General features: G+C 41.6%; 1 protein-coding gene across 1 annotated transcript; it reads left to right on the top strand.

Moving 5' to 3' along the window:
* Nucleotides 1–346: 346 nt before the first annotated feature.
* On the top strand, nucleotides 347–27,909 carry TRUB1 (TruB pseudouridine synthase family member 1). Its single transcript, XM_081863782.1, has 8 exons — nucleotides 347–631; nucleotides 4,526–4,621; nucleotides 5,522–5,577; nucleotides 15,762–15,843; nucleotides 21,719–21,791; nucleotides 23,319–23,458; nucleotides 25,254–25,310; nucleotides 27,397–27,909. Exons 1-8 carry the CDS (start codon nucleotides 487–489, stop codon nucleotides 27,609–27,611), a joined length of 864 nt encoding a protein of 287 aa, XP_081719908.1. The 5' UTR covers nucleotides 347–486; the 3' UTR covers nucleotides 27,612–27,909.

Genomic DNA, 27,909 nt, shown 5'->3' with positions numbered 1-27,909 from the left:
CCCACATCAGTCCCAGCCAGCATCGCGCGCACAACAATGAACACAATGGAACTTATTTCTGGGTAGACGTTAGAGCAGAAGATTACACAGTTCAGTATACTTCTCTCTTCTACTTTCAAACCACACTGTTACCGTCAGTGTGTACAGTTGTCGGTAATAACAAGAACAACCAACATCGGCTGTGGGTTGTTTTCTAAACCCTGCTATAATAGCAGCAGGGAGAGAAGACGTAGTTAAACTACAAGTCCCACAAGCCCCTGCTCCCGAGTCCCTCGGCGAAACCAACCCGAGGACTGCAGCTCCCAGAATGCTCTTCGGCCTTACAGTTTGCGGGCGAGGAAGTGGCCGTTTCTCTTGGCCGTTTTGCCCCGCGGTGACCGTTGCTTGCTTGCCTGCCGCTCCTCCCGTCGACCCACGTGGGCAGAAAACGGCGCCGGGACTCGGGACGCAGCGAGGCGGCCGGGCTTCCCCTCTGTGCTCTCGCCCATGTCTGGGGCGGTGGTTGAGGCCGTCCGGGGCAAAGCAGTTGCCGCTCAGCTGCTGTCTTTTAGCGGGCTCTTCGCCGTGTATAAGCCCAAGGGATGCACCTCAGCCGCTGTGCTGAACCGGCTTAGGGCGAAGCTGATGGCAGGTACCACTGAAGGGGGAGAGCAGAAAGGCCAGGGAAGGAGGGAGAGTCTGGGCCACACACAGGTGGGGAGCCTGCGGCCCTCCTGAGGCGACCAGGCTCTTCTCAACTCAGCAGCCGGCGCGGCGGCCGACAGGTTGCGGAGCAACATCTGGAAGGCCTCAGGCTCCTCATCTAGGCAGGTCCTAAGGCAGGCATAGGCAAACTCGGCCCTCCAGATGTTTTGGGACTACAACTCCCATCATCCCTGACCACTGGTCCTGTTAGCTAGGGATGATGGGAGTTGTACAGTGGTACCTCGGGTTACAGACGCTTCACGTTACAGACTCCACTAACCCAGAAATAGTACCTTGGGTTAAGAACTTTGCTTCAGGATGAGAACAGAAATCGTGTGGTGGCAGCATGGCGGCGGGAGGCCCCATTAGCTAAAGTGGTACCTCAGGTTAAGAAAAGTTTCAGGTTAAGAACGGACCTCCAGAACGAATTAAGTTCTTAACCAGAGGTACCACTGTAGTCCCAGAACATCTGGAGGGCCAAGTTTGTCTATGCCTGCCTAGGAAGTAGTGGAGTTTAGTTGACTCGGAGACTGAATGCTGCACAACCCTTTTCTTCATTATTTCCTCAGCGCCGGATTTATGTGTAAGCTAAACAAGATATAGCTTAGGGCCCCCCAAAAAATTTAAAGGACAAAAAAACCCTGGATGTACATTTCCAATATAAGATAAAGAACAAATAAATAAAACCTACATACAGCAACATTGTTTTGTGTTGTATAGGCTCCTATGATGTAAGTAATGGGCCCCACCTGCTAGCCTGCTCCCTAAAATATCACTGGTTTGCTCATTTCTATATGTAGGATGCCTACATTCTGCATGGACTGGTTGTATGGCAACATATGCAAATGGTTTTAGATACCTATTAGGTCTATAAATTACCATATAGCATATATTCCACACACAAAACAGTGACAATTTGTTGTTGACAAAGGACAGCTGGACATGTAAAGGGCCCCATTACCTTCAGTATCTTAGGGTCTCATCAGACCTAAATCTGGCCCTGTTTCCTATACACAGTGGTGCACTTTGGTCATTTTAGGCATTGGACAGTGGGTATTGCTTCCCTTCAGGTAGTGCTCATTTCTTGTCCTTTCTTGCCCACTCCCCACCTCCATCCACCTAATTGCATTCTTTACAACTGCTTCATTCCTACACTGGTATAATAATAATAATAATAATAATAATAATAATAGCAGCAGTAGCAACAGCTTGGCAACCCAGATAATTACAAAGAAAGACCCTGTAGTTTCCTGTCTTAATCTCTTTCATCCACTTAAGCTCTTCTAAATGGTGTTTGTGCATGTATTTCCGTTGTCATGATAACAGGTTGCGATGGTGGATTTTTCATTTCTTTTTCTGCCACATCTGTAATACAGATTTTCCAGAGTAACTATGACATCCCTTCAAAGGAAAACCCAGTGGTTTGTTGTTGTTTTTTGTCACTGATAACTTTGAAAAGAACAATAGTCTTTGATTCCCACCCCACAGCTGTTGGCGGGGGCAGTGATCTATCTATCACATTTGGTCTCCCCTCCTGCCGTCTATCTGCCATTCTCACCACTACCTCCTAAGGAAAAACGAAAAGCTTTTTTTGTAGGAGTTCTTTGATGGTGTGGAACTGGAGGTGAGGGAACACACCAGGACACAGTGTGGAGTACACCAAATGCTGGTCTGATCCTCCTGGCATAGCAGTGTGTTTGCTGAGCATGTTCAAGTTCTGGTTGGCTTTGGCCTGCCACCTCTTTGCTCCTCCCATGATGCAGTCAGTAACCAGCCTCAGACAAGGGGACTGACGAATGGAGCACTAGAAAAAACGACCATGCTGGGTGTTGTACTGATGACCTACCTGTTTCCCATCACCACTGTGTTGTCCATAGCGATGTGGGGCCTTGGACTTGGGCCCAAATTCTGCGGGTTCCATTGCCTTTGCAAACAGGTGCAAAGAACAAATGTCTCAACACTTTATCTGATCTTCCAGCATAATCCATGGAAGTCTGACTTGATGGATAGCATTTCTCACTTCACATTTATGTCAAGAGTGCTGATATGGTTCCCCTGTTGCAATTAACCCAAGATGCAGAAAGGAGTTATGTTTCTGTGGCATGCCTTTAAAAAAGCATCCTAAACCTTCTTTTCTAACCAAACGATTGTGTAGCTTCTGGGGTTTTTAAAATATTGTCAACATGCCTAATTTGGAGCTGAATTTGGGGGTTCTAGAGTTGGGACCATTTGTATTTTGCATGAGTATGTAAGGTGGATAACTTTTATTTGGATGTTCCTGTTGAGGGAAAGGCAAGAGCTTAGATATGTCCTAAAATATCCAAATAGTGGATGCTCTGCAAGTGTTCTCCAATGAGAAGCCAGTTTAGGTAGGGACATGGCCACATAAACTAGTCATATTAGTTGCCTTGCTGGAAAGAGGAAGTTACCAACATATTTTGGCAAAATTTATGAATTATTTGCAATCTAGCTTCGTTTCTGGATTTACCACCATTTCTGAGCACTAAGTTTCTTTGCATGTACTGGGCCCATTGATTTAAACGGGGATGGTAAGCATGTGCTCACCCTCGGTTTGTAGGAAATAAAAAATGGACCAATAGCAGGTAATAGTTAACAGCAGTTTATTATTGGCTTCTGTGAAGTATTCATTACCAAAGCACAAATTTAATTTCACTTATTCAATTTCAGATGCATCAGTTTTTGTTGTGATTATTTTATTGGATAATATACTGCTTAATTCCCTGCCAACCTAGCAGTTCGAAAGCACATCAAAGTGCAAGTAGATAAATAGATACCGCTCCGGCGGGAAGGTAAACGGCGTTTCCTTGCGCTGCTCTGGCTTGCCAGAAGCAGCTTAGTCATGCCGGCCACATGACCCAGAAGCTGTACGCTGGCTCCCTCGGCCAATAAAGCGAGATGAGCACCGCAACCCCAAAGTCAGTCATGACTGGACCTAATGGTCAGGGGTCCCTTTACCTTTATACTGCTTAATGGCCAAGTGGGTTACTAAGTGGGTTACAAATTATAAAAGCCAAATACACAAAAACCAATTTAAAAACAAGATTAAAATACACAACAAAGCAGTATCATAAAAAAGGAGATCCAGGTCACGGGATCAGGAAAATCCTGGTGTTCTGAACTACAATTACAGTACCATGCTGGCAGTGGCCGATAGGAGCTGTAATCCAAAACAGCTGGAGGGTACCAGGTTGGAGGATACTGTACTGGGTTAGCTACTGCATCCCCTGACTTGAGCACCACATTGCCATCTGCTCGCAACCTTGTAGCTGGGAATGCAAGTGCAGGCAGGGCTTTCACAGTGTTATCTACAGAACAGCGTGCAATCTCATATTGTTTCTTTCCATAGCCAGCAAGGGACTTGGTTGTGCATGTAGTCTGCTGGATCCAAGCCATTATATGTAATTAAATGTGGGAAACATATTGAGAGACTGCTGTGCACTGTTGACAACATTGGAAAAATTCTGTGACTGTTTCTAGTTATGGTTTTATTACTGTAACAAATCAGTAAATGTGATGCTTCTTGTATGTTGTTGGGGAAAATAATGCACCCTGTCTGTTAACTATTAAAATTATTAATTATCTGATGCCAGCTGATGTTAGATATGAGAACAAGCTCTAGGTATACTATTCGTTTTATGATACGACAAATCCTAGGATTCTGATTCACAATTTTCCTCCCTCTTTGGGATTAAACTGTTTCCATTAAATTAGTTGTGCCACTTTGGTACCTTTCAATGTGAACGGCAGATTTATGTGCCTTGTTTGTTATTTTTATGAAGTTCTATGAAGCTTTTTATCCTTTGGGATCTTATTTTTTCAGAAACCGGTATGCCAAAGCCTAGTAGAAGGAAGAGGAATAAAATGTTAAAGATTGGACATGGTGGGATTCTGGATAGCAGTGCTGCAGGAGTGCTAGGTAATTTGCATATTAGCAGTCATTTATTTATTTGAGGTGTCCCTAGAGAACTCTCTCCCATTGAAGATAACTTGTCTGCCACATTAGCAGCTTTTCCATGTGAAATTTAGATGTACTTTTTCTTCAGTCCTGCGCAGATGGCTGGTTTAAATAACTGGTTCCTCTGCTCCTGGACTGCCATTTTATGATGTCCATTGATTTTATGGTTTTTATGTTATATTTTCTGAGGTTCTGCCATCATACTAAGCTAGTCCAGCTGTGGTTTGTTTACCTGTTCACTCCAAAGCAGAAGTGCTTGGACTGAATACACCAGCCTGCAGCTTGTGCCCAGTACAAAAGCATACTTTAAGGCCTAGCATTACATGTGAAGCCAGCTTTTAAGTTCCCAAGGTGGGTTGCAACATTATGCAACATTAAAAACAGTTTAAAACAACAATAATAGAAATAAAGCAGGTCCTTTTCTCTGTTATTGTAAACTGGGCAAATAAGCTGAATTACCGTATTTTGTCTTTGCTGGCATTCCTTTTTTAAGCCACTGACGTTGGAGAAATGAGTACTGCTTGCTCAGTCATAAATACTGCAGACCCTTTAAAATAGCTCGGAAGGACCCCAATGTAGATTGATGGTCCTTTTAGTAATACATTGCACTTATGTGCATTGGTTCTCGACGCACCATACCCCAACCACCCTGACATACTGGAAAAATGAAAAGCACCAGAATATTTTTTTCCCTCCTAAAATTTCTTCTGTCATCGTTTTCAATCAATTGACCCTGTTAATGGAAAGTGTCAGAATTGCGTGAAATAATATTTGTTACTGGCATGATGTTTTACAGACAGCAGTAGTGAATACAGAGGTGACAGGGGCAGTTGTTGAAGTAATGTTTCTCTTTGTTAACAGTGGTTGGCATTGGAAAAGGAACTAAAATGCTGAGCAGCTTGCTGGCAGGTTCTAAGGTAAGGAAAAATGGGGTACTTCATGTTTTTTGTATGTTTTCCACCTTCAGTAAATGAACTAACTATGAATAGGGAACTGAGGGCAGACACTCTTTTCAGATAGCAAAGACTGGGAATCACACTGATCTTCAAATTGCTTTGACAAAACAAGTCTGTCTAAAAGAAGTGAGGCCTTGAGGCTTAACCTACATTGGAATCCTGGCTGTGCACATTCTAGGTTAATTCTTTAACGGTTAATGCTTTATCGGCTTCCTTGGCTTGGATCCTAATATAACTTAAGGAAGTTCACAGCAGGAAAGTCTCCTGTCACTTCCTTCCCTTCTGCACCACTCCATGCTCCATTCCATGCTGTTTGTGATGCTCCCCCAACCTTCTGAGAAGTTTTTTAGGGAAAGGAGAAGATGTGAAACTGCTTCCATTAACTTATTTTAAGTCAAAATATCTGGTAGGAAACCCATAAGAAAAGGCAGCAACAGAGGTTGTTCCGCTAGGGTGGATTGCGGCACTGCCCCACTAACTTCAACCGGCCATTAGCCAGCCTCTCCCCCAGCTTAATTTCTCACTTGCATTCAGTCCAGGGGGAGCAGTGTCTTATCGACTTCTCCTTTCTTAGCCTTGGTGTTGCCCTTGTAGAACAGAGCAGGGAGGAGGATGGGGCAAAACTGGAATGAGTTGGCCCTGCCTTTCATTGGTTCTGACTCTGCCTCCTGTTGACCTTGCTGACTTCCACCCTGCCAACCCCAGTAGACACTAGGCACCACTTCTTGAATGGAATTCTGTATGTAGCTGATGATCTGTGGTATGGAGGCTTTTCAGCTTCGTTTTCACTGTTGGCAGTAGCCATAAACTTGCAGGGTGCAGAAATAGTGCAATTAATGTGCATAATGTGTCAAGGGAGGAAAAGCATAACATAATGTAATCTGCATGAACACGCTGGACGCAGCTGGAGGACATGTTACACTTCCTCTTTGATACAGCGTATGAAATTTCTGGTGTGAGATTAGAAATGGCAGTTCCTTGGTTGTTTTGGAAATTATGCTTGGTTAATTGAGATCTCAATTTATACACACTGGTGAGTTTTAATACTTACCCGCAAAATATATGTACTGACAAAAGAGAGAGCTTAGTCCTCCAGGGCTCAAGAAATAAAATTAGAACTTGGTGATCATTGGGGGTAGTATCCCACATACTGCTAAGTGAAAGAGAATTAGCACTGAACTTGTTTCACTAGAGGGTCATCTTGTGAAAGAGGTTCCAGAACCAGATAGCTTTGTATATAGAGAGGATAGGAGCATAAAAAGGTAGTTTAATGAGACTTCAAACTCGCACAAGCTCTTGCACAATGGCTCCATTAGTGCTTTTGCTGTGTTGGATTCATCTGCCCAGCAAGGAGAAATGGACCTGTTCAAGCACAGGGCTTGCTGAATGGCAGTGTTGGATGCAACAGCTCAGCTTCAAAAGTGAAGCAAAGAGCCGCTTAACTTAAAGAACTCCTACACTATCATCTTGCACAGATCTGCTTGGAAGTAAGTGGATGATGTTGGGTGTTTCAGCCCTAAAGGTGATCTGTTTATTAAAATTCACCTTTGTTGAAGCTGGCTAGTAAATATGCTTTCTGGCTCTGGAGAGGAGGTGCAAATAGTTGTTAAGATGCTTTAATTGCTGCTGAATAGTTTGAAACGCTCTTAGCTTCCATGTCCCAAATTTATTATCCCAGGATACCTGTTTACCTATTTTTCTGGTGTGGCCCTATATTCTCTGACAACAGAGATACCTCATATCTGGCAAAGCTAGCTGTTGTCAGTGTTAGCTATGACTAGATACAGTGGTGCAGACTTCTGCTACTTCATACCATCTGTGTGGATTCATTTGATTGCATTGTGCATTATCCAGTTGTGGCTTCTTCCATATAACAGTAGTTCTACTTCCCTCAAGTAGGTCAGATGAGAGTGATTTCACTTTCCCCTGGGAATGAGAGGCTCAGTGTGAGTAATCTGTACTGTGATCTCCAATGCACTAACTAGTTGAAAATCCGCTCTTTTAAAATGGGCTCTCCTAGGCTAGCTGTTTTTTATCTGAATCCCTAGGAGCTTCACTGACTTGCAGAAGATTAGAATTGACTCCCCTGCATTAATTGCAGCTTCTTGTTTAAGCGATAGGTGAATGAGCGTTTGATCTCAAAGGTTGTCATCTCTCCAGAGAGAACCGTTATCAAAATGTCACCCGGATAACATCAAATCCAGGCTCCCAGTGGCCTCAGAGGTTAGGGAGGAAAAAGATGAACAGAACAGGGGGTTTACTGAGCTTGCCATGGTCTTGAACAACTCAGATATTTTTTAATAGTCAGTTGAATGGGTACTGGAAGCCGCTTTAATTAGTTGTCTGAAATGGAACTGTTCTGTTTTACTTTGACACAAGCTTGCTGTCAGAGGGGCTTGAGGAACATAATGGCTAATTTCCCTCTAGACTGAGACTATTGCTGGCTTATAGGTTTCTTGTGGTGTCCTTCCCTGGTTGCTTTTTTCCCTTTGCCTTTTTTAAAGGCAGAATTCACCTAACACCCCTTGACAGGTAGTGCATGCATTTTGTACTCAGGTACACAGAAAGATTAGAATTAATCCAAAGGTCAAAGAGCTATTTTTCACAAGACATTTAAACCAGTGGGGCAAAATCAGCTTGGATGCTGCATGGAAGTAGAGACTTAAATGATGAGCAAATTTCTGGTTGGCAATCTTGACTTTGTATGAAAAACAGAATCATAGAATTGTAGAGTTGGAAAGGGTCCAGAGGGTCATCTAGTCCAGCTCCTGCAATGCAGGAATATCAGCTAAAGATCCACCACAGATTGCCATTCAACCTCTGCTTAAAGAACTCCAATGAAGGAGAGTCCACTACTTTCCAAGGGAGTCCATTCCACTGTCAAACAGATCTTACCATCAGAAAGTTCTTCCTGATGTTTAGCCAGAATCTCCTTTATAGTAACTTGAATCCATTGCTTTGCGTCCTAGCCTCCAGAGAAGGAGAAAGCAAGCTTGCTGCATCACATTGTTGACTCATGTGTAGCTTGTGGTCCACCAAGACCCCTGGATCCTTTTCACATATACAGTCATCCTCTTGTTATGTTTGCTTCATTTTATGTTTTTTCAGGTTGCGTCCTGCGGCAACCCAGAAGTACTGGAAAGGGTTACTTCCGGGTTTCGCCGCTCGCGCATGCACAGACGCGCAAAATGGCGTAACGCGTATGCACAGACACAGCGAATTGCAACCCATGCATGTGCAGACGCGGGTTGCCTTCCTTTCATGTTGCAAACGTGCCTCCAGAACGGATCCTGTTCGCAGCCAGAGGTACCACTGTACTGCTGGCAAGCCAGGTGTCCCCCATATTATATTTGTGAAGTATTAACTCATTCTCAGGTGTGTACTGTACAGCTGAAGCAATACTGAAAGTCTGTGGAATCTCTTTGTTAAACTCCTGAAAATAATCATTGATGTGTGGAAGACAAGCATTGTAAGCATGGCTTAGAAAAAGTATACAGTCATACCTCGAGTTGAATGTGCTTCGGGTTGAGCGTGTTCGAGTTGTGCTCTGCGGCAACCTGGAAGTAACGGAGCGCGTTACTTCCGGGTTTCGCAGCTCGCGCATGTGCAGACGCTCAAAATGACGGCATGCGTGGAAGCGGCAAAACACGACCTGCGCAGACGCACTATCGCGTCTTGCGTTCCATTCGGGTTGCGAACGGGGCTCCGGAACGGATCCCGTTTGCATCCCAAGGTACCACTGTAATGAATGTCTGATGTTTTTAAATTTTCTTTTTGTTTCCTATTCCATTACAGCGGGAATTTAGTATCTGGAACAGGGGTGGGGAACCAGTGGTCCTTCAGATGTTGTTAAACTTCAACTCGCTTAAGTCCTAACTGGCATGGCCAACAGTGAAGGCTCCTCTTTGGAGCAAAGTGGAATATAGCCCATCTAAGATTCTGAGCCCCCCAGACCTCGAAATCTATTGTCTAGGCTTTCTCCTGTCACCCACAGTCATTATTAACATATTAACATATTATTAACATATTATTAACGTATTATTAACATATTATTAACATATTAACATATTTCCACTGACATATTTCCACTTCCTAGATGCTTCTGCCCACCTCATCTATCTAGCCAGTCAAAATAATTGCTACCAGCAAGTCCCGCCTCTGACTTCACAACTCTCTCCCATAGAATGCCCTGAGTCGGGCAGTGGATTCTGTGGGTGTAGATTGCCCTTCTAAACCAAGGTTAGAGACGTTTCAGTTTAGTTAGCCAATGTTTCTCAAACTTGGGTCTCCAGTTTCTGTTAGACTACATCTCCCATCATCCCTGACCGCTGGTCCTGCTAGCTATGGATGATGGGAATTGCAGTACAATAGCTGGGGACCAAACATTGAAAAACACTGAGTTAGGCGCTAAGTTCTTATACAATTGCAATTCTTTTGTGTCCATGCCTTTGCAGGGGGGAGAATGGGAAGAAAACCAGAACAAATTTGGCCCTACCCATGTTCCCACCCATGTTACCTTATTGGCCCTGCCTACATAACCTTGGCTGCCCCCACCAGGTGCAGGGGCTATCAGCCACCACTAATGACCATCTGGAGAGGCACAGGTTCCTCACTCCTGATCTAGAGCTATGGGAGCCTGTAGCTCAGTAGACAGGTTTGTGTGTCTCCTACAAGACCTTCAGGAAATAGATCCATGCTTATGAAATAGGATTACTATGGAAGGGGACACTTCTATAGTGCCTGTTGTATATTGAATGGGAGTAACTGGTAAGAGTTAGTAATGCATTTGATGGCTTCCTCTAAAAAAACATTATGTTGCTTTCGGTAATTGCTAGCTTTTGGTATTCTTCTGGACACAGAGCATATGCAGGGATGTTCACTTTTGCTAACCATTCTTAACACAATCAGCTATTTGTTCTAATGGAAATGCTAATTGATGGCAAAGATGTATATTTTAGAAAGAGGCAGTTTTACTGATGCTTGGGCAAAGCAGTCTTTCCTGGAACCCATTAAGCACCTGTAGCGTGCAAGTAATTATTGTAAATGATGATAAACAATTTCAAATTAGATCTGAGTTTGCATGAATGTATTTAAATAAGTCTGCAGAATAGCTTTGCTAAACAAATTAAGATTTAAGGATACTTTATCTGGGTGACTTGCTGCTCTGTGGTATGTAAAGCTGAATTAGCCTTTCTCCCCCTCCTTATTGCACTCAGTGCTCTATTTTCAGGCTTGTTCAGCTGATGGTTAAATCTTCCCATAAAGAGTGAGATTTATGATCATGCTGCCTGCTGATAGTCTTTTACAAATGACAGCAGCTGACAGAGAGTTGTTTCTGTAGTGTTAGTTTGGTGATGGTTCAATTTGTTCATACAAGTCATTGTCCACTGTTGCAGTCCTCAAGGAATAATACACATGCATATGTGCACAAATCATGAAAGTACCATTATCCATTGGTTATCTAGGAGGAATACTGATGCTATGACTTACAAACAAAAAGCATCCAGGCTGCAAACCCATACACATTTTCCTTGGAATAAGCACCATAAAAAAACACTGACACATAATTCTGAATAAACATGGATAGCTACTTGTCAAGCTACTTTTATTGGTGCTGCTAAGATAAAGCAAACTGGAATCACTTTCATGTTGCCAACAATGGAGCTCATTGTAGGCACAGGCATCAAATGGAACAAGCTTCTGGGTTTGGAAAGATTGGTTTCGGAAAACCTGGAATTTTGTATAGCAGGTGTAGGGTGATACAAGAACTGTGAAGATCCCCCATGGTCCACTGATGTTTTCAAAGCAAGGAGCAGCTAATATGCATTAAGTGAATGTCCATTCTTGCTTAAAAATGTATGACATGCTCTGCTGAATCACATCAAATTCTACGTAGACCAGCATCCTTTGCAAAATACATGGCACTAAGTGGTCCACCAGAAGTTGGCCAATGGCCTATTCATGGACTGCAGCCTATTTTGACTCTGCTTTGGAGTCACGAAGCTTTCGTACATGTAAGGTTTCAAAAGCTATAGAACACATAATTGCCACAGAAATACCTCCAAAAAACATCCTTCCTATAGCAATTCATTTTTTGCTCTGTCAATAGTGTTGAGAGATTTGGAATTCACATCCTTCACTAAACTAAACATATTTTCATTCACTGGAAGGGCAAGATACAAATTTACTAAACAGATTAACAGAGGTTCTGTTAACACAGAGAAAGAAAGACACCATGCAGATGCCATAGCAAACCATAGTTTTCTCTTACCTGTACAAACGGCAGCAAACTTTGAGTTTGTGTATGTGAAGAGAGTACGTGAAGACAGTAGATTAGAATATTTCCACATTAGGGTAGCAACAACAATAACTTGCCATTGTATCTGAATGTGGCAGCTTATGGTTTGCTGCTCATAAGCCAGGATCTCAGAACTAAAGTCCAGATCCTAGTTTGTCATTAAATAAGGATCAGTAATTCAGGTGCCTATTACTTCCCCCTCATATATGAGAAGGGAGGTTCACCTCCACTAATGCATGTCATTGGAAAACCATGGTTTGTTGCATCTCAATGTAGTTTTTGTAGAATGAATTCTTGGCATTCATCTGTCTTGAGAGACAATGGAGTGCACCTCCAGGAGTGAAGTCAAACCCTTGCGTTAGCAGCACTGAAGTGACCCCGCTGAGATGCAAACCTGGGCAGTGTGTATGGAGGTCCTGGGCTGCCCAGAGGACAAGACACCCTTCTCGGCCTCTCTGATGTGGTATGGAAAGAAGAGCAATAAGTTTGCTATCAGCTTGGCTGCTGAAGTTGTCAGAAGAAAATGTACAAGACACCATCCAACCATCTTAGGGACTCCACTCCAGGTCTGTGTAGGGCTTTACTCCGTAGCTTTTTCTTCTCCTGAGATTTCCTGCAAAGCAGCAGAAGTTTAGGATCAGAGTTTTCCCTCTCCTAGATGGGATACTTTACCAGGTTGATGAGCCCCATTTGCCACTGTCATGGATTATAAACCAAGGAATAAGTGTATTGGATAGATCCAGGTCTAGTTCTCGCACTGTTGCAATTTTAGCATGCTGTCATTGTGCTAAAAATCTAGTAAGAGTTTATCTGTTTAATAGCATAAATAATAATTAAAACCTTACTAATAGTATAAATTAAAATGTTCAGGTTCATATTATTCTCACACAGTTGCTGTGCTAAAGCTTTCCAATGTCCTAAGGATATGAACATCTTGGACCCAGTGCAATTATCTGCAAATTTTCCTGTTAAATATTAAGGACTCTTGCCTGCCTCACTGGAAGTCAGGTCACCCTGTGAGTTAATCTAGTCACAAAGTAGAGGTGGATATACAGGGTCAAATGATCCAGCTACACTTGTAGTTCTTCAGCAGTGACAGAACAATTACAGCATCTTGCAGTAAAATAAATTTAGTGCAGTGTTAGTACAAAGTCAGCTTTTTCTCTCCAGAGAAAAATTATTCTAGAAGAGAGTTGTAATGTTTCTTGGTATTAAGACATCATGTTGACTATTCGTTAAATTTAAATTTGCTCCGTTGTCTATAACCTGCTCTTGGCTTTAAAGTTTTACTCTTTGGGTTTGACTTGCTGGATGCTTCTGTTTTCATTATCTAATCTTCATTTTTTAAAAAAACTTTAATGGTGTTATTGAGATGGAATGATGTCTGTAGTCTCCCTTTTCATATCTTATGTAGAGAGGGGGCTTTATTTTGAGTTTGTGTTACAGTATCTTGGATAAGAGAGCAAATGAATAATAATATAACACACTTATTATTTAGGAGTAAATGATATTTTTGTGGGATAAATAAATCATCCTGAAATCATATACTTTGTCCATAATTACTTGCTTATGTAGTGTAGATGGAGGATAATCTAACACCACATGTGAGCTTGTCCTTTTCTGAGAATTTATAGCTATGCTGGATTCCCAAACTCATTGGTTCATCACGAGTTTAATAACCCTTTGGTTAATTGGTGCTGCTCAGAGATACTTTCTAAGCAGCTGTACTACATAGTTTAGGAAAGCACCCCTAATATACCTTGCAATGCTGAGAGGCAACTCTTGGATCTTACTCTCTCTTTTTTTAATCACCAGCATCCCTAAAAATAATGCTGATCCAGGGAACAGTCTGGGTTGCTTTAGCAGTTGGGGGCAGGTGGTTAATTTTCTCATTAACTGTGACTTAATTGTTACTTGCTAGTGACTGAGATCTTGTGTTCATAAAATCTAAGGTCACACCTGATTATATTCAATGCAAGCCAGAGTAAGATTATGGTGGAAGTATGTGAAATTCTGAACCATGGCTAGGTAATCTAATCGTTTTCTGCGCTCTGATTCCGTGATTCATTGCAGGGGCAGGAACTCTGAGCACATGGAGTTCTTGTGTCTTCAAGGTCTTCTCCATTCACTGATGGTTGCTGGTTTCTTCAAAGAAGCTCAGGGCTTCCTAACTGAAGGCTATCCGCTTTTTTCCTCACAACAACTCCATGGGGTACATTAGGTTCAGTGAGATAGTGATCGGTCCAAGGTTGCCTAGGGAGCTTCACCAGTGATTGAGGATTGGCATCCAGGTCCCTAGTTCAAGTTCAGCATACTATCTACTATTCTAGCTTCTGTGGAAGGGACAGATAGATGGGAAGTGTGTATGCATGAACTTTTCCATCTTCAGACATGAATTATATCTAAACATCCCTCTTAATTCTGTGGCTTAAATATTCTTGCTTTAGGCATCAGAGCAGCATTTTGACTATTCATTAACCAATGCATTATTGGGAAATCTTATTTACTATCTTATTTACTTCAAATATGCTTGTCCTGGCTTTCCCTGTTTTCCTAATGATGGGAACTGCATGTTTAGCAGCAGCTAGGACTATCTTAGCATACCTCATCTTGCATGAGGGTTTGGTTCCAAGGGTTATATGTATACATGGAAAGCAGATATAACAAACTCCTGGAGCCTCTCACAGAGCTAGCCAGCCTGACTTCTATAAGGTAGCCGATAACGGAAAGAGCATCCCCAGTGCTCCTAGTGGGCCTTGCTCAGCAGGGAAGACAGAGCTTAAAAGCTTTTCATGCCAGTTCTGCTTGGGTTTACCCAATGCAAAAAGAGGTTTTAAGCTCTTGGCCTTGACTCTTGGGCAGAGCCTGCTCAGCACGCCAGCTCTGGGAGTGTTAGGGATGTTTTTGCAAGATCTTGCAGAACAATCTGACTTCCTGGGAGATCTCGTGAGAGTATCCTCACCACTGCTAGAGCTGGCACTTAGCAGGCCTTGCCTGGAAGCAAAGTAAGAGAACTTAAAAGCTCTATTTGCACTATGTCTGCTTGAGGCTACCTTCATGCTACACTTGCAAGGGTTTGGGGTGGAATGTGCACGCCCAGCAGCAGAACTAGCACATCGAGTTCCGTCCCTCTACCTGCTTTGGTTTTCATGTATCCAGCCAAATGCCTAGGCTACATAAATGTGCACACGCATGCATATACTTACTAAAATTGTGATGCAAAATCTTTTTGTGTGTCTTGATTCTAAATATGTAGTAAGCTTTTGTAAAAAAAAAAAAAAGGCAAATGTGGCAAGCGGTGCTCAGTTTGACTGAAAGCTCTGTGCCTCAGTTTCAATTTAGAGATAATATTCCTCCACTTTTCCTTGTCTGTATTGCTGCCTGTTCTGTTTCCTTTTCTCTTTCCAGAGGTGATGCCATTCACAAAGGGAACTGAAGTCATCTCCATCTCCTTCTTTCTCTCAGTTTTTTCTTTTTTATAATCTGATTTCATAGCATTGTGCAATCCTTCTTGATGACAGGCTCACCAAAGCTGATTGAGTGCATTCCTGTGTTATATCTACCCTTGATTTCACTAAAATATTCTAACATTTAGTATTCTTTCATGGCTGTGACTTACACTTTTTATAATATCCAATTAGTGTACTTCTGTTTTCATGAGTACTCTAAATCAGAATGGGAATGTGCATGTACAGGAATAGATTTGTTCATCTCCATAATTGTTTCTTTTTTCTGAATTGTCTAGCTTGGTGGCATGGTATAAACTCAAGATGCTGGTGATATTTTTCATTAAACCTCTGTTGCCCTCCACTCCGTGTTTCACACTAATTATTTTCTTCCCTTACAGAAATACACAGCTGTTGGGGAATTGGGAAAGGCAACTGACACATTTGATTCTACAGGCAAAGTAACAGAAGAAAAACCTTACGGTAAAGAATCACGTAATGTGTTCTGTTCTGACTTTGACTGCAGTGCTTTGTTTAGATTGCAGCAAAGATGGTGTCAGGCTCAGGTTTGTAGCTTATTTTTAAAGGAATTTTGTTAGTCTAGCTGACAGATTAAATGGTTTGCAACATCTTGGAAATGGGGATTCTTTGTCAGCTTTTAAGATGACTTCTGAGAAACTCAACTCAACACTTGAAGGTCATATAAATCCACAGACCCCTAGTTACTGAGCCCATCACCGTAATTAATAAGCAGGCATTTAGGAACTGTAACTCTCTGCATATGTTAGACCCCAGCTCCCAATATGCCTTACTGTTGGCTATACTTACTAGGTCTAATGGGAGATGTGGCCCTCCAGATGTTGAACTCCCCAGTTTCCCATTCCTGGCTTTAGTTGCTTAGTTTCCATTTCAGCTTGGTCCGTTCCCAGAAACCACCAGTGGATTGTGATTGATATTGCTTCTTTTTTAGAGGAGGAGTTGGAAGGACCCTAGCTCACTGATAGAGTGCATGCAAAGGCTCAGTCCCTGGTATCTGAGTTAGGGTCTGAAGCTGTGGAGAGCCAATTCCAGTTAGCATGAACAAGAGTGATCTGGATGGTTTAGTGCTCTGACTCAGTAGAAGTGAGCTTCCCATATTTCCTACCTCTGTCTCTGCATGCATGTGGTAGGGATGTAATGGGCATTTGTGCTTTTAAAAGGTGGTATGTTGTGTGCAGGTTTCCCTTGACTAAACTTTCCGAGATCACAGAAGCACAGACTTGTAGAGTTGGAAGTGACCATGAGGATCATCTAGTCCAACCCCCTGCAATGCAGGAATCTTTCACCCAACATGGGGCTCAAACTCACAACCCTGAGATTAAGAGCCTCGCATTCTACCAACTGAGCTATCCCCTCCTGAGCTGTGTTGGGATAGCGTGCACTGCCTGAATATCCCCAAGCTTGTGCATGCACATCCTTGGTGTGTCTCAACTTGGCTTGGGCCTGTGTGTATGAGTATGAGTATGGTGTCATGTTTTCTTCTGAACTGACGCTCTGCAATCAAAGTACTACTATGTGTGTTTTTAATGAAGCAAGAAAGAAAAACCATGTAAGTAGTATGTTGGGTGTAGAGGAATTGGGGTTGTAATGACTTAAAGTTCCTGCTGTGGGTATATAAGTATTTGTGATGCCTGTTTGTAAGGTGATACCCATAATGCTTCTTGCTCCACTAACAATAGCCATAATCATAGCATAATGGGATGACCATGAGTTAACTGTCTATTGTAAATGTTTTCTTTCATCCCACCCACCCTAGGAGATGATCCTTCTGTGGTTGATAATGCAATGGGAGAAGTTTCCAGTTCTTACTACTTCCTCAAAGTAGACCTTTCTCTTCAGATCTTTCTATCACCTCTCAGTGTTGTTTTACATTTCAGACAAACAGCTAAATCAACAAATTCATCCAAGGAGGAGAACAAGAGCCTTTTAAATAGCTGGAATGGTTGCTAGGCTTCTGCTTTGTTGCGTGCCTTGCTTTTGGTCATATGCAAAGATGCATCTCTCCTGTGCTTCTGAGAAATAACATGCCACTAATTGCGGAGCAAACTTGCTACTACTCTCATTAATTCCTTCACAACTTAAAGAGAACAGAGCTATAGATAGCTGGTCTCCTAGCAACTGCTATGCAACCCTCTGTATTTATAATACCCAGTAACAGGTAACCATGATAAATTATCTTCTGTTGCCTTGTGGTGATAAAGGAGGTCTCTGTGGATTATTTTTCTTTACTCCTTTTTCTTGCATGCAGTATGTTCTCACTTTTCCCACACCTCTTAAAATATAATATTGCCTCACAACTTATACTACCTCACAGACCTACCTTCATTTTAATTCATGTCCGTTGCTTGATTCATTTTTAATGCTGAATGAGCAAACTAGCCAAAGGCCCAATTCAGATATTATAAGCCAGGGCTGAAGAACCTCCGGCCCGCATGCCTAATTAAGCCTGGAAGATTGGCCCACCAGGCCATTTTGAGCAAATTACACCCACTTTTCCCCCTTACCTGATTACATATATGATGTCAGGTATAGAAAACTTCAAGCCACGACTGAATTTCTTTAAAAAATCCTTGATGTGGTGTACAAAAACAGATCAACAGTAAAAGCTGTAGATTAATAAATATTGGCAGACCACAATAAAATCATTACAAACAAGGCTGCCATCTTTGCAGTAGCAGCTGAAAATAATTGCTGCAGTTTTCTACAAACGTTTGCCACAAACCGCAAAAAGGATCATCCACCATAGTATTTTGATGTTGTTTTTAATCTTGGCTTGTATTTATAATTATTAGTGTTATATATTATTAGTGCTATGTCTTGTCCCTGCTTCCCTGGTGTTTGTCCTAGCAGGAGTATAGATTTGCTACCAATTTGTGATTTTTCGTACTTGTACAATTTGTTCACTTGTTTGTGAATAGTAATTAAATTTAAAGCATCTTTAAAACAGAAGCCCAGGATAATTTGAACAGTATCTTAAAATTCAAAAATTATTTCCCAAATACAGTGCTGGGCTCAGAGTATACCCTCTTTTTATGGTAAGGTTCCTATTTTTCAAATCAAAAACAAACACTGAAATTTTAGTCCTACAAAGGTGTCCAAAGGTTGTTTGAAAATAAGGTCTTGCAGGCACCAACAGCAAAAGGAAATGTTGAAAGAGCGTCATTGCTTGCCTCTTCCCACCCCATGCATGTTTTCCTTTATAACTGGTAGCAGGGATGTCTTAAAAATACCCTAAATATGTTCAGCCTTAGAACCCATAAGAGTTTATGATGTTAAGAATGTGAATATAGGTAGTTTTTTATTGTCTTCTGTTTTCCAGTGTTGTTTCACTTTGCTCTTAGGCTGAGATACCCCACCCCACCCGCCAAAAGTAGCAAAACAAAAATGAAATGTGTATGACTGATATAGGTCAAAGGAAGGCCTAATAGTTACTGGGCAAACTAGAACAGTTTATTTTCATCAGGAGAAGATGAAATGCCTGTGTTTGGTAGGTAGAAAATGCAAACATTCCCATTTGAGAAATGTTCAGATTTGTTCTTCATTTATACAGAAAAGCATTATTTAAGTCTACATATTTGGTAGAGGCAATAGGTAGTATTTAACATTGCACCAAGTTGACTGTTTTGTCAGCGCAACCATTTCAGTTTGCCAGACTGAATGATGCCCCCTTCTCTTCTCCCTGTGTGTTCTCCTGATCCTCCCAGAATCAATTGCAGGGGGAGAAGAGAGAAGAAGCCCCATTGTGCAAGCAGAAGACCTTCAAAGGGCTTCCGCCAATGGGACTCATTAGGTAAATCCCGCCCATTGGTTCAATTTAGAGATTAACCTGTAGGGCTAACATTCTTATATCCAGATTACTTAATATTAGCTATTACTTAAGGGAAACTTAATATTTACATTTTTAAAAAAATCTGATGTAAATCAAAACATCATTAAAAAAATTTGAATGATTGATTTTTACACACCTGCACCCACATGCCATGAGTCATAGGAGCTTGATCTTAGAAGCAAACAGGGTGTCTGCAGCACCAGGGAGCCTGTCTCTCCCTCTCCTCATTCCCGTACATATTGTTCCTCTCCTGCAGCCCTGACTGATTTATGAACTGCTGCAGCATTATCATTAATGACACTTCATTTAGACTGCTGCTGGGCACAGTAGCAGCATCTGCCATCGTGGTTCCAAATGTTCTCTTTGTATAAAGTGAGATATTAAAGTTGTTTCCTTCCGATACAGCATAAGAGATGAAATGTTTTCTTTTCAAGGAATAACCCTCTTATCTGTATCACGAGAGCCATCTGTTCAGGAAGGGAGCTGCAAGTGCCTAGAAGAAGTAAAGAGCAAGGATTAAAGCATAAGAAGAGGAAGAAAAAGCCATTCATGATATTTATTTATTCCTTGGCAGGAATCCATTGGGATTCACCAGAGGCTGAGCAGAGGGGATGTTCAGGTTAATAACTGCAGGAAGGATAACCAGTCCCAAATCTGACCTTTTGGTCAGAGTCCAAATATCTGTATTCTGTTGCATTATGTTCCTGAAGTCTACGTTTTTGTTTCTCCAGAAATCGGTCTTTGACAGGAGTTGTACTCAGTGTGCTTGTGATTCTTTTGAGCCGTCTCTTGGCAATGTATATGTGAGAGTGTGGGTGCATATGTTAGCAAGGCGAGATTTATATTCTGGCTGTACTGGATTGGATAATGATAACTAGATTATGTAAAAAGTGAGTATCATAATACCCTAGAATTATTAATGTGCTGGAAATTGGAACCCAGATAGCTAGGCCATTCTAAATTTTTCTTTAATCTCTCGTAAGGAAGAAAACGTTTTGTGCACTGAGTATTTCATAATGTATCTACTACATTCTCCCCTACCATGTTGCACATCCTAGTTATTAAGAAGAGTCTTAGATCGACTTGCATTAGCATACATTACAATTCGATAGAGGAAGATTTTCATAACATTACATAGCTTATCAGAAAAATGAGCGTTCAGATTGGAGTGGAAGCAAATAAGCAGCCAAATCCTGTATGCAGAAAGTTCTGTGTTTATGGGGTTATATTTCTTTTTCTCCCTCTGGTAATATAAAGGCTGATGTGTGTTGAGAATTTTAAATCAAAGAGATTTATGAATATTTCGCCCCTCTTTTGGTCCACATATCCTTGTGTTCAGGATAATGTGATGCAAATTAGATACCCCACATATCCTTTAACCTATTCATTTACTTGCACAACTATTCTGTGGCATAGGTTAAGCCATTCTTCCAAACCTGGTGCCCTCCAGGTTTTGTTGAACTACAGTTCCCATCATTCCTGCTGGGATAGCTTTGTTAGTAGAGCATGAGACAAAAGGGGAAGGGAAGAAATTACATACTTCTGCTACTTAGCTTTACTTAACTTTCTGGACTATTGCCTAACTCTTTTTTTGGACCAAAAAATGATGACTGGCCCTAACGTCATTTAAAATGTTCAAGGTTGGTATTGGCTAGTCGGTTATATTTTATTTATTTAGGATATTTATATATCCAGTTCACAATGGGCAGTTCACAAATTTAGAAGCAACACAATACAAAAATAAAATAGTGAATATTAAAAACAAACTAATGTGGGCATGGGCATACAGCTGTCATGAAGCAGATGAGAACAATAAAGACACGACTAAAAATCTCTCCAGCAGAGGGAAACAAAATAAATGGAAGAACTAAAAATCAGTAAAACTATAGATGTTCCAAAGCCTAGGAAAATGAAAAGGGCTTCACCTGGTACCAAAGAGATCCTCAAGCCCTTCTAGGGAGAACATTCCATAACTTGGGTGCCACCACCAAGAAGTCGCTTTTCCTGGTCATCACTGTCCTCACTTAAGTGGGGTAATTTGAAAAGGGCCCTCTGATTTAGATGTTAATGTCCAGGCAAGTATATACAACAGGAAGCAATCCATTTGGGGCTTTATTATTTAATACCAGCACTTGGAATTGGACCCAGGAATGATGATGGACTGGTGTGATATGCTGATATCTACTGTCGATAATCTTGCTATTTTGGACTAGCGGACATTTCCAAACAAAGGCAACACCATGTATAATGCATTGCAGTAATCCATCTGGGGTGCTAATAGAGCATAGACAATTGTTGCAAGACTATCTGTTCAGATAGAATCATAGCTGGTTTATCAGATGAAGTTGGTAAAGTACCCAATGTATTGTCCTGGCTTTAATATAAAATCCAAAAGATCAGCAGCTTTCTTCTCAATTCTCCAAAGTGCTCAAAGTTTGTCAGTTGTTACACGAATAATGAATACTGTGCCCATGTTTTCTCTTTTGGCAGATTGGATAACAAAAGAGGATCTTGAGAATGTCCTGCAGAAGTTCACAGGCAGCATCATGCAAGTTCCCCCTATGTAAGTGCTTTGATAAATAGTTGAACGTCATCTTTGGGAAGCCTGCCTGCAAAATCTCATTTTGCTGGCAGTAGAAAGTGACCTCTGTAGAGCAGAAAGCTGGCAAGACAGGGCAGTCTGGAAAGAATTTATTAACTTGACAGAATTACAGCCAAGAGTGACATTGACTTGAACAGCACATGCAAATAGCCCATGATGCTGTCTGTTATGACTGAATTTCAGGCCTTTGGTCATCACTGAAGCAAAGCTTTCCCTTGCCATGAATATTTAAAGCAAAATCAAATAGTATTGCTTAATGGGCAGTGTTGCATTTTAGGACACTTTTGTATACCAATAATAGGAAGTGTTCTCAGTGAAGGTAACAGTGCTTCTTGGAGGGAAGCTTGAGGCAGTCCAGTCCAATTTACACAGTGATCATGCAGTCTTTGAAGTACCAAATGCAATGCTTGGCATAGAAACTGTGGAAGTGCCACTTGTTCTTGGCAAGTGCCCATTCCCTTATGGATCCCTGTGTCAGAATGTAAGGGTCACGTATGAACAGGATGGTGATAAGATGTATGATTAGGTGTCTTCATCAGAGATGAGCTAATTTCAGATTGGCAGGCATCTTCTCTTTTTTCTTGAATGTTAATGGTTCAACTATGCCTATTAAATTCATAAAGGAAGACCTTGGTTCTGAGAATGTGAGGAGGGTCTTGCTAAATCAAATCAAGGTCTCCTAGTGCTGGACTTAGCAAGCTTCAGCCACCATCAGTTATACCAGAAATTGAACAGTGGTCCACTGGTAGACCTTCTGCCCACCCCAGAGCACTTTTTAAATGCATGACAGCAGGCAATGAAACATATAACTATATTGTCAGGGAACTGCCATCGGCTCAGAGGCAAGGGATAGAGGGGGAGTTGTGTTACAGGGAGCCTCCAAAAATCTTGTGAAGCAGTTCCTCTTCCGGCGAGGAGGAAAGCTCCACCTCCAGTGGAGAAGAGGTGCAAGGACCAAAGGATGCTAGAGAGAGCCTTAACACCGTGCCTGAGCAAGCCGGAGAGGAGGGAAGCACACCCCTGCCGTCCCCAATCATGCACAGTAGTTTGAGGCGCAGGGAGAGCCGGAAAAGGCTTAGGGTGACGAAACTTTTATGTTGGGGGAGGTACAAAAACAGACCACTCCCGGATTCTGCTAGCGATTGAGCCAGACATGAACTTATGACGCCCTTCACTGTAAATAGTTTGCACCAAAATAAAGCCTGTAAAAGACAGGTTGGAGTCCTGCCTGGTTACTCTCGAGCAACCGCAACAGCATGTGACATGAGTATGTGCGCATATATATATATATATATATATATATATGAGATTTATTATTTATTTATTCACCTGGACAGATGGTTCTCCTTAGCACTGCCCTGGATTGAATCTGTTGTATTTGTTCTTTTGTAAACATCTTAAAGATTTACTTGTATTGAGTGGTATATAAATATATGAAATAAAATGAAATAAATAAGAAATACCCTGTTGTATTCACTCTTTGATCAGCTATTGTGCCCTGAAGAGAGATGGACAGAGGTTGTCCACTCTGGTTAAGAAAGGAGAAGTTGTTGAAGCAAAGCCTGCCAGACAAGTTATGGTCTACAGTCTCACTCTTAAGAGTTTCAAGCCGCCCTTCTTCACGCTTGGTAAGGATCCAGAGCATGGAGTCTGGTTGTACTTAAGTCAAAATATTAAAATTGTCTAGGTTTGCTTTAATTGTATTGTGTTTTAATTGTATGTACGATGCTTTGTGTGGACTGTGCCCAGGAAGGCAGCCTGTAAATAAGTTTTACACGCACACACTATATACATATTTATCATTATTTATTATTACTATTTATTAGTGCCCTCTTCAATCCCCCCTTTCTTTCTCCTCTTTTTTTTTTTTTTTTTTTTTTGCTTGTCCTAATTTTCAGCTGTTCCCACAATACTGCATTTGTCTTATTAATTTCTTTTCCTCTCCCTTTGTTGTCCCCCCTGTTATTTTCTGCAGTGTCTGTTTAAATTACAATATTCATTTTCATCTATTTCTGTATACCGATAATGCGGTGATAATTTAAAAATGTGAATCAAGAGGCCTAGGCCAAACTAAGGAATTATCCCATTGCCTTTTATTTTAAGTCCTGTATCAGTGAAATATAGACCACCTTTAGACAATTGAGTAACTTGGATGAACCACATGGCCATTATCTTAATGTGCTGATGTCAACATTATTTTGACCTATGGATCTACAGTGCAACTATATACGTAGCAATGGACTATCGATGCGTCCAGACTGAGAATCTCTGGGCCCTGTGTTTCAGAGAAAGACCATTAAAGACAGTAGTGATCTTCCTGCTGAGTCCCTTTTGCCAATAATCAGACAGGGATGTCAGCCATGACATGCTGTTCTCTTTTCTATTGAGTGTGATGAAAAGGCAGTGTAGGCTAAGCTGATGGATGTAGACCCAGGAGATCACAGCTGCAAACACTACCCCACCCTGCATCAACTGGGGAAAACACTGATTGCTCAGCCTTTGGACATTTTGGTAACTTATGGGAGTGGTTGCAATATTGTTCAAAAGCGGAAGTAAACAACTTTGCACATTTTCAAAGTGTTAAGTAAGTGTCACTCAGTAAGGCTAACAGTTTGGGGCTATGTTTGACTTGCAGGTTAAGTGCTCTCCTCTTTTGCATAATATGCAAACCGTGTTTCAATGTACTGTGTAATTTCAGTGGTTACGACTTACTGCTTGGGTGATTTGCAGCTCTTTATAGCGAGCAGATTTTAAACTGTCTTGGGTCTTCCTGGATATGTGTGATGTGCGTAGACTTTTAAAAGTTTGCTCAGTGTTTTAAAACATTCATAGATGCTTTTTTAGTGTATTTTTCATCTCTGTTGGAAGCCGCCCAGAGTGGCTGGGGAAACCCAGCCAGATGGGCGGGGTACAAATAATAAATTATTGTTATTATTATTATTATTATTATTATTGCTAGCACTTCAAATAATCTCCCCACCCCTCAAGCAACAATGGATAAATATATGACCTGACATGGTATCTTTCTTCTTCTTCTTCTTCTTCTTCTTCTTCTTCTTCTTCTTCTTCTTCTTCTTCTTCCCCTTCTTCTTCTTCTTCTCCTCCTCCTCCTCCTCCTCCTCCTCCTCCTCCTCCTCCTCCTCCTCCTCCTCCTCCAAATGAAGGCTCCGAAGTACTGAAATCCTGAAGCTGGTGCTGTAAAGTGAATGATTGTTAAGCCGGTGCATTTTATTCCTGTTTGCTTTCCGCTCTTCGCCAGCTTCACAATCTCACCCTCACATATGTTACAGGATGAATAATTTATATTATAACCCATAAATATTTTAATCACTCTATTGTTTGCTTAGTGCATTTTTACATTTCTATGTAAAGTAGTTTTTTGTGCTATGCTGGCAATTTACCATGTCACCGTTAACATTCCAGATGTTGAATGTGGCGGCGGCTTTTATGTCAGAAGCTTGGTCAACGATATTGGCAAAGGTAGGCACAGACAAAGCACAATCGCTCGGGGAGCAAGTGTTCCTGTTAACAGAGGGCCAGATCAGCTGTCAGTATCTCTGGCTGCCAGATGTGCGCACTGGGGCTGCGGCACTGTTTGCCGTGGTTTGGACCTCTGTAGCACAAAATGAACCTGAGTGAATTGACTACAAAAGTGGTCCTTCGAGGGCAGCAGTAAAGTGGTCGGTTTGGCCATGGACTTATGAGAGAGGAGTAAGAACTCTCTTTTCCTGCAAGATAAACAGATGGGGGGGGGGCGGGTTGGAGAGGTAAGAAAGTTCCTGTTTTTAAAGGTTACGATGATAAATAATGCTTTGAAATCAGAATACGCAAAGTTGCAAACATGATATAACCATCCCATCTGGATTTGCCCCTGTTGTTTATGATGACTTAATCAGCTTTTCCTCTGACCTGAGATGTGATCCCACAAAAGGAATTTTTATTTGGCTATACTTCACCCAGGGAGTAACATAATCATTGACAGGAGGATAAGTTCAGCCATTTTTAAACACTAAGCTCTTTTAGATTCTGCTCAGCATGAACAGAACATAATGGCTGTACACCAAGAATTATTGGTGCTCAACTTTCCTCCTTTGGCAGAGACCGAATTCAGTAAGCAGCCATCGGTGTGTAACAGGATTTGAATGGCAACTGTGTAATATTAATACTCTGTATTGTGAACACTAGTTCTGTTTGGGGCAGCACTGCACATGGGAAGTCTCCTGCAGGCGCTTTTCATTTTTAAAGGAGTCTAGAAAGGTACTACATGTCAACAGCTTATTAAGGCATGCAGTTTGACCTTGTGTCAAAAATCTTATCATAAAATGTGTTTGTTGTTGTTTGTTATTGTTGTTAAAATTTGTTAGTCACTTTATCTTGCCCAAGGCAACCCAAAGCAACTTACAAACAAACAAAACCACATTGATACATTAAAACCAGGGGGGGAGCAAAACAACAACAACATTACATCCCACCCACTTCTAAAAGGCCACTGATAGTTAGAGGCCAAAGTCCTGGTTATAGAGGAAAGTTTTTGTATGGTGCCTAAGGAAAAATGATGGTGCCAGCCCGGCCTCCCTGAGAAGAGCATTCCACAAGTGGGGAGCCAGTGCAGGAAAGGCTTTTTCTCATGTTGCCACCCTCTGGACTTCTCATGGAGGGGACACACAAGGAAGGGCCCTAGATTATGAATGCAGGGTCTAGGTCGGTCCATACGAGAAGTGGTCCTTGAGGTATTGCAGTCCTGAGCCATTTAAGACATTATAGGTTAAAAACCATCACTTTGAATTGGGCCCGAAAACTAATTGTCAGGTAGTGCATTCGGGCCAGGATCAGTGTAATATGCTCAAACCATCTTGCTCTGGTAGCAACCTGGCCACTGAATTCTGCACCAGCTGAATTTCCAAACCATCTTCAGGTGCATCCCTATGTAGAATGTGTTGCAGTAATGTAGTGGGGAAATGTACCCCCCCCCCGAATTGCATTTCCATGAGATGTGCAGTGTATTTGGATAATGAAATGTTTAATGGTTAATATTTGTATAATGTGTCAAATGTTCAAAGTGCTTCAAGGTTCATTATCTAGTGGTTACCCTTACAACAACCCTGTAAGGGACATTAGTATTATCCCCTGCTATTGCTGAAGGGGGAACTGAGGTTGAGACAGAGTGGCTTGCCTAAGGCCACCTAGTGAGTTTATGGCTGAGGCGAGATTGAAACCAGGGACTTTCTGATTTGTAGCTCAGTTCCTTAGTCAGTACACGACACCAGATCTAACCATTTGGTATTTAAAGAATACTTTGCCAAAGATGCACAGTATGTGGTTTTAAAATACTCTAGGCTGTATCCAGTGCCATTAAAATAAATGATTATGACAAACATAAGTTATTAATTCAAATGGATCTACTCTGATTAGGACTGGTACAGGATACAACTCTATATTCTACCATAGTGGTGATGTTATAATATATATCTCATATTTCCCACTGGGGTGCTAGTTTCAAGTTCTGTAAAATATTGGTGTGTTGTTTGCAAGCTTGGCTTTTGTTTTCTCCCTTTTGATGCTGCAGAGCTGTCCTCCTGTGCCACTGTGCTGGAACTGACCCGAACCAAACAGGGACCGTTTACCCTAGAAGAGCATGTTCTTTATGAAGACAAATGGACCATTGATGAAATTGCCCGGTCTCTGGAGTGTTGCATGCCTCTCCTCCAGGAAGAACCGCCTCGTAAAAAATTAAAGATGGAGCTGTCTGAAGAATGCGCCATGAACTCTGAAGATAAGTGATAAGTCAGGTCAAGGAAAAAGACTGAATGACTGAGATGTTTTAAGATTGCTCTGGGATTGTCTTGTCTTCCCCTGTAAATTTACAGTCCAGTGCGTGGAGGATGACAAATTACAATGCAATGAAAATGATACCTTTCTATCTCTTCTGTTCGTGCTGAAGCACACACACACACACAAAGATACCCAGCATTTCTTTCCTTTCATAATGTCCATATTGTGTTGTGAACTTATTTGTCAAGGAAGCAGACTCATCACCACACCCAGTAAAAGACCTTGCAGGACACTTCAAAAATTTGAA

This window comes from Podarcis erhardii (genome assembly GCF_964252035.2).
Source record: "Podarcis erhardii genome assembly, chromosome: 5".
In the NCBI taxonomy this organism is placed as follows: Eukaryota; Metazoa; Chordata; class Lepidosauria; order Squamata; family Lacertidae; genus Podarcis; species Podarcis erhardii.
This window is presented reverse-complemented; position numbering and strand designations above follow the sequence as displayed.

What these genes read in the sequence shown, in the direction of transcription:
- TRUB1 (XM_081863782.1), top strand. Translation starts at nt 487, where the DNA reads ATGTCTGGGGCGGTGGTTGAGGCCGTCCGGGGCAAAGCAGTTGCCGCT. An exon ending in CAGTGCTGCAGGAGTGCTAG is followed by an intron (nt 4,622 to 5,521) that starts GTAATTTGCATA and finishes CTTTGTTAACAG; the next exon opens with TGGTTGGCATTGGAAAAGGA. An exon ending in GCTTGCTGGCAGGTTCTAAG is followed by an intron (nt 5,578 to 15,761) that starts GTAAGGAAAAAT and finishes CTTCCCTTACAG; the next exon opens with AAATACACAGCTGTTGGGGA.